General features: G+C 45.8%; 1 protein-coding gene across 1 annotated transcript in view; it reads right to left on the minus strand.

Moving 5' to 3' along the window:
* Positions 1-2820, minus strand: part of T265_06621 (hypothetical protein) — a gene marked incomplete at both ends in the record, with an annotated part of 31354 nt that extends 28534 nt beyond the window's left edge. The window contains one exon of the mRNA XM_009171934.1: positions 2699-2820. Within this exon, the coding sequence (XP_009170198.1) occupies positions 2699-2820 (122 nt within the window). The remainder of the gene's footprint in view (positions 1-2698) is intronic.
* Positions 2821-7708: the final 4888 nt, after the last annotated feature.

Raw genomic sequence — 7708 nt, forward strand, 5'->3', positions numbered from 1 at the left:
TTCAGTGTTTGACCATCGATGTCTTCGGAGCATTTCCCGAATCTGGTGGGAACACCGGATCAGCAATGCTGAAGTACGTCGAGTGGTATTCGGGAGAAATAACTCACCCTCGATAGATGAACTGATCACAGAGCACAGGCTGCGCTGGCTTGGCCACGTGCTGCGTATGCCAGTCGACTGACTTCCTCGAAGGGCTCTTTTCGCACAACCACGTGAAGGGTGGAAGAGAGCCAGAAGCGGTCAAACAATGACTTGGCAGCGAAGTATGAAAGCCATTCCAAGCAAACTCAGCTGCACTGGTAGTTGCCGTCTTCTTGGATGGGGACCCCGAGACGGGCCACATCAATGGCTGGAGACATTTCAGACGTGGGATGATGATGATGACACTTGATTTCTTCCAACATGCGATTAAGGTTTACATTCTATTCGCCCGCATGCATTTTCTCTAGAGGCTGTATTGCAGGAGGCTAGCTAAACTGCTCTTTGAAGTGTTCGGTTCATCTTTCCCGTCGGTGTCTTTTGCGAGTGAATCAATGCGCCACCTTTTTCACCTATCGTTTCACTGACCGTTGCTTTCCTAAGGCCATTTAATCGTATCAGTTGGTATAGAGCATGGCTGTTTCCGGTAACAAAAAGCTCCATTTCCATAGTTTTCGACTTCCACCAGAGCTCTCGAACTTTATCTAGGTTCTTCATTATTTAGCGCTCGAGGGAGTTGAGTACGCTATCGTACTGGCTGTCTGTTGGTATGCGTTCCCTGGCATCAGTCAGGACCAACGATTTCGATGATATCCAGCGGTCATTTGACTGTATCAGAAAAGTCAAACAAGTAGTAATGAAGGCCGCTAGCATGGCAACTTTCATATCTTGCGATGCTTTATCCAAGTGCTCACTACCGGTACAGTATTAAAGTACTGTAGAGAGTTGTTGAGCCAGCCCTGAGGAATGGTAGTTCTTCGAAAATGCTGGATTGGCATGATTCTTAGTGACTTGCGAGGACCTGAAGAGAAACGAACTGTTAGACGTGAACGCAACATGGCATTAGGAATCAAGCTGAGCGCTCCGCAACAAACGGTAGTCTTGAATTGTGGATCTCCAACGGCGGCTGATGGCCATGTGATCCAACTGGGACAATGATTGATTTGCAGTTTGTGGTCGCCAGGTTACGCGATTAAAAAGTTAGTGCTGAAAAATCGTACTGACCAGAAACAGTTGATGATCAGAACACAACTGGAGGAGTCACTGCGTTGTCTGTGCGACGACTATTGATTCCAAATCGACGGTCCATAGATGATTCCAAGGAGCTCATACGACCAAATTGGGCATTCACATCACCCGCGAAGATCACAGTGTCAGTGCACTACCTCGACGAATGAGCCCGGATAAGTCTGGATAGAAAGTACCCTTCTCAGCATCAGAAGTGTAGGCAGGTATTGAGCTTGATTGAGCTAGATAACCGAATGGCGCAAAGCCGACCGTTTATTGTGATCTAATAAATAAAAGAGCGTTCAGTTCTAAACTTGAGTGCAACCCCCACGCCATATATTCCACGAGTTATCCCTTCTGAATCACCGAACACAAGGAGGGAGAGATAAGACAGAACAGAGTTCGTCATGGGCGTTTTGAAACTCATGGGCATATTTGCTTCTTGTATGCGTGTTTTATACATATTTTTCGGGAGTATAAGGTTTCAGTGAGCACTTCCTTTTTGCAAACGTTCCTAACTAGAAAGGATATTGTGTGTCTAGCAAGTTGTTATCTCGTTCATTGTCAATGGGAAGCGGGGTGTGCAAGGCCCATCGGTCAGGGAACTGACAGTCAAATGACCCGGCAGCGTTTGCTGGTTTGTGTGGGAATGGATGCGAGCGGACAGATAATTGTGGGTAAGTGATACTTCTCGGTGGGGGGCGAGATGGCTCAAGTGGTTAGAGCGCGAATTTACTGACCAGAAAGTTTTTTGGTTTGAACCCGACCTCTGCCTCTTAACTTCCTCGTCCAGGCTTGGGCAACCTGACAGTATCCCAGCTATCGTGCTTCTTTCGGGTGGTACGTCGGCTAAGCACCGGGTGTTACAGCTGAACGATTTCGTTCAGCTGTAGCGCCCTTTCGGTGCCTAGCTGCCATGCCACCCGAAGGAAGCACGAGGGCGATCGGGAAGTATCGAACGTAAAATAAATAAAGCTGAACGATTTATTTATTTTACGTTCGATACTTCCCGATCGCCCAAGTCGAGGAATAGGGTTCCGTTGAGGTGCCCCACCCAGGGCCTTTACCTAGACAACCTGACCCAAAGTATTTTTTTAATTTAAAGAGTTCTTTTTTATCAGTTTATCGGCGCCTAGCACATGCCGAAGGAAGGAAGCACAAGGGTTGGGATACTGTTTGCCCAAGTCTAGACATCAGCAGTCGCGACGCTGACGTAAGGTTCGAACTACGGACCTTCTGGTCCGTAAAATTCGGTCTTAACCGCCGTGCTATCTCGAGTCTAACCCATAAGGCAGTAGGGGGATGTGGGAGGTCAAGGTTAGATCTTCAGGCTCAGAGCGTACACTTTTACTGGACGACGATTTTCCATATCTCGGGTAGTTGGTGCGTGGAATAACCTTCCTCTAATGGCTGATCACGCTGCACCCAGAACCCAATTCAAGGCATTGTGTGACCTCGTGCTGACGATCGTCAGCAGTAAGCTGGAGCTTACCGTTGGGCGATGAGAACTGCTACACTCTCCGTTCCCTCCTTCCTTCCGGGTGAACGCAAGTCGCTGAACGACAGCAACAAACCCGACCCGGACGGAAGCCTCATACCCTTGTATCCACTCATGAATCCATCTATGGGTTCTAACAGCACCACGAGTGTAGGTCAGAGCGGTTGAACAACACTCTGATTGGGTGAAAGTACCCCGACCTAGATTCCTTCGGTGATTGGCCGAAATATAGACCAATCAGTATTGAGGGGTTTTGGTATGGCACTCCACGCCAAGTCCATCAGGAACATCCCTCTAATCGCCGTCTCGGGAATGAGCATGATTTACCCTTCTTTTTATTCTCACAAAGGAATTAACTTCTTGAAAGCCACGACGTTTTTGGAATTTCTGATTCACGGTGAAGAATGCCCATGTTTGGGGAATTTACCTACAAATTGCCCAAGTTGGTGATTTGTTTAAATGAGTGAATATTCAAGGTCAGCAATCACCATTACCTGAATGCAACAGCGCGAATCGCAGATGAAGGCGCGCCTTCGGCGCACAGCGCATTTTTCTGGGTGAAATAAAAACTTTAATGTCAAAAAGTTGCACTTCTTCGCATATGTGCTCAGTCCAAAAATCACCTTCAGCTACGGCTAACTTTTTTCGATTTGTTTTAATTGATCTCCAGCTGTCCAGTGCGGTTTTGTCTACGGAGGTAAAGAAACCAACTGACAGTCATCTCTCATTTTCATGAGCACAACCACATAATGTGAAATTTTCTGTACGGCCGGCCTCCAGTTAATCGACGCCTAACCGAAGACGAGTTGGGCACCTGCTAAGCCATTTTGAAACGCCCTTATGTGAGTTGCGTCAGTTTGTGGCGAATGATTTCCGCAAAATTCTACTACACAGGATACATAATCTACCGCCGTTAGGGTCGACCGGCCGTGTTGAGTAGGTGCCGCATAGCGGGGTTTTAATATGGTAGATGATGTGCCTTCGGTCATGGCAAAACTTTGGGAAACCAGGCGCCTGCTTATGCGCCAGTCAGAAAAAGGTCACTATAACCATCTTTGCTTCTCCCTATGGCAGCAGATGGCGCCGTTCCGACGCTTTCCAGATGTAGTGACCGTAGACGGAGCGCATGCAACAAACCGCTTTGGGTGAGTTTTTTAAAGGGCCAAATATTCTGCATGTAGGTATGAGCTGTATACCTACTTGATAACGGATGGCATAGGACCGGGCGTCCGGTTATGTATGCATTCGCAGAGAGCGAACAGTTTGCTCGCATGTGCAAACAGTTCGACTTATTCAGGGCAATGATGGGCGAAACTTATCCGGTTAGGACTTTGTAATGGACAAGTTGGCAGCGCAAATGCGTGCAGCAGGAGTCGTGTTCGGTTATGACGTGATGCTTTGCTATTTTCATGTCCGAAAATCCATCAGGAAGCTCGTATGTATCATTTAATATCCCTGTATTTTTGGTCATAGACACATTCAGCGAGCAACCGGCACATATTTCGCTTCATGGCTCGCCTGGACAACGCTTTACAGTAGGTTTTCTGTTAATCGTATTACAGGCACACAGATTCCGGCAAGACCTGCAGCTTCTGCGCCACACCGATCCTTGATTTGTTACACATTTTACGGCCCACTTGTTGTACACTACCCGAAAATGGGCCATAAACGCACAGCATTGAATGGTTCGTTCCGGTGATGTGACGAACAACCGTGCGGAGAACGCCCCGTATTTCTCAACAATAGTATGTGAATCTACTTCTGAAGGAATGACCAGGGAGGACGCTTACTTTGAGGTTCAGCCTAATGACTAGGAATTAAGGGGGTCCACAAAAAAGCATGCATCCCTCCATTGTGTTGTTTGTCTGGCTTTTGAGGCAAAGCTTCAAGGTGAAGACACATGTACAAACCCTCCTGTTAGGTCTGGGCAACCAGAAAATGTTAGTTATGACAACGGGCCTTCGCTGTTTGACATCTCATCACGCGCCACCGCTCGAATACTTTTGATTCATTTGGATGTGGGTCAGCTAACTTCTCTGCATCTTTGTTCCGCCCAGTAAAATTAATCAAAGCGGGCACTTATTAACTCTAAGGTATCCGTTAGGGGTCGTGGATTTTGACATGCGTGCCCAGTGTCAAAAATAGCAAAATGAACAACATTCAGCTCTTGCCTAGACCGATGCATTCTGATGCAGTAAAGCTGCTTATCTGTTGTGTCACTGTACGTGGTGGCTGCAACCGACAGTTTGTATTTGTACTCCCGGCATTGGCTCCAGAAGATGGGAAGTTTGATTCTGATGGAATGAGTTTCCCCGAAATCTACGGAGACTGGTTCGATCCACAAGAATAAAAGACGCGGTAAATTTTGCAGGTAATATACCCAGGTTGAACAAGTTCGCCCGCGGGAAGCGCAATTATTTGGTAGGCCGAAGTCAAGACTCACCTCCTGTTCTGGGCTAATCATCGTTGGCTCACAGCCAGTGCGAGCTTCAGCACAAAAGCCTACATTGATTAAGTTGGAGGCAGTCATGAACTCCATTAAGCTGGGTGGCGACCAGTTATCGATAGAGGGTAATATTTGACGCTGTTCGGTAAGCCCGAGAAGATGACGCGCAAAATCACTAGCAACGGTTTTTCAAGCCTTCAGAGTTGCCAATAAAGTGGAGTAATGTATGTAAATAAATGGGTGTACGAAATGGGTACAGACCTCAATTATGGGGCTATCAGCTTAAATTGTGGCGCAAAATGTTGTTACTCCAAAGAAGGCTTAAGGGGTTCCGAGGATTCGATAGAAATTGTACAGGTACGGAAAACTGCAAATCAATCTTATTAAGCGACAAACCTGTGCACACAGACCGATCCTTGAATGCGCAACCAAACTTTTTCGGATACCATAGTTTGAAAGAAAGAAACTTTTATATTTGACGGTAAGCATTCAGGAACTCGAATTTTCCCCAGAACCGCAATTTCACTGAAATTCTTTTAGGCATAGCCAAACTCTACACTGGTCGTAGACTTCATTTTCATGACTTAACACGATGTCCCCACGAAGACATTGAGAAAATTTGCGCAGGACTTGGTTTCTCCATGTGTTTTCCGTTGTACTGATTTTTGAAATATTTTGAGAGCTAATGAATAATGTTAATTCGGTCTCGGTCCACACAAAATCAGTATTATGCAACAGTTCGCGACCTACGCAGAAAAAGTTTGGTAGCATCGCAGCAGGCGTCCTGCCTGACAAAATCAAATGACTCGCCGGAGTTAGTGGTTTTGGAGGATTTTTCAATGATAGCACACGATGTAATGGGTGTAGGGTTGGACTGATCTTAACTATTATAATGATTCCTTGCTAGTTTCATGTAAAGATCTCGTGGGTATATGGCAGAACTAGTGAGAACATTTAAAGATATAATGATGGAAGGTCACTGTTTGCCGTTTTATTAGGCTATCATAAGTGGTTGGAGCGGATAGACACGGACCAAACAATTACGAAAAGTTGCCGGAGTAGGCGGCAATACGTGCGGTTATGACGATGAAATACCATGTTATTCTCCGACGATATTTTTGTGCTGTATGACGAAACTCAAGTCAGCGACGGCGCCCCTGCCTGGGGGAAATACCTCTCATTGCGATGTCAGTCATTCACACGCAGCTATTTAAAGCACCGCATTATCTCCAGGCTAGTTGGACACATTTTAGATTGTGGCTCATTCATGGAGATAAATGCTCGTATCGACAATAAACAATGTGTCCAGTTGTTCTCGATGGTCATAATTCACCCAAAGTTTACCAAAATGAGCGTCGTGCCGAATTTCGGTGAAGGAAGCTCCCCTGACTACTATACAAGATACAAACTTCATCCAACCATCCAGCGGATGGAATTTACACAAAAGTTTCTCCAGATGATATCTTCAATTTAAAGTAAACCTCAAACGGCGAAGTATGCTAAGAGTTGATGTTATGCGTTGTGTCGTAGGCTGGCGGTGACAGTGGATCTAAAAAATTTGCACACTCAGGTAACATGCCATAAGCAACGTATCCTCGAAAGGCGAAGACGGATTGGACCATTATGCCGTAGAACTCAAAAGTTTAGAAACCCAGTAGTTCCCTCGAAATTAATTTCCATTTACTTCTAGTGGGCGCTGCACGCAGGCCCATCCGTAGGCACCCACCTCAAATTAGTCTTCAACCACAGTTCGAAACAAAGAACCGAGTTTTAGCACTTGACAGTATTAGTTCGGAAACACCAGTTCTATTCGGAGTTGCCATTTCGCTCAAATTTGTTAAAAAGCAACCAAAGTTCTAATACGGACACGGAATTTATGTAGTTTTAATGAATCTGTTGTCTCTATAACTGCTCTATTGCAAGCAGACGCTCTATCCTACGAAATCTCAGTCCACGAAATGGGTTTTACGTTTTAAGATTTTACGTTATAAGGTGAATCAGCTTCTAGCAAAATAGATGTTGGTCATCTGTAAGACCCCGCTGAAGTATGAGACTCCGTCGTGTGAAGGATGGATTGATGGATTCTTCATGGTCCATACTAATCAGAACATACAAGCTTACTCCGGAACCGTTTGGTCACCTGTGTTGATTAAGTGACGAATTGTTGTTGTTTGCTGATAGAGATGATACGCCTTTGATCCTGACAAAGCTTTGTATGTCAGGACGTGTGCTTGTGTTGAAGTCAGGGAGTGTTTCCCCAAGCACATGCTCTGCCAGATAACCACGAACAGTGTTTCTGAATGTAATGAAAGTTGATGAAGTGCATGGTACAAACTATATTGTGTAAGTCTTGGTAAAGTAACGTATATACGGTCTGTACACGGGTTGATCTGATCACCGATGGCATGAGCAGCGGTCGACCCGTGAAAGACTTGTTTCATTTCGTGGACTGTTCAGCTTATTCGGTGAAATAACGGGCGTACAGTGGTGTGAAGGTTATCCGAAAGCACGTATATGTCAATAACATCCATGGTCACGGGCAGTGCGTAAAGCCATCA

The sequence above is a fragment of the Opisthorchis viverrini genome, assembly GCF_000715545.1.
Source record: "Opisthorchis viverrini unplaced genomic scaffold opera_v5_140, whole genome shotgun sequence".
NCBI lineage: Eukaryota > Metazoa > Platyhelminthes > Trematoda > Opisthorchiida > Opisthorchiidae > Opisthorchis > Opisthorchis viverrini.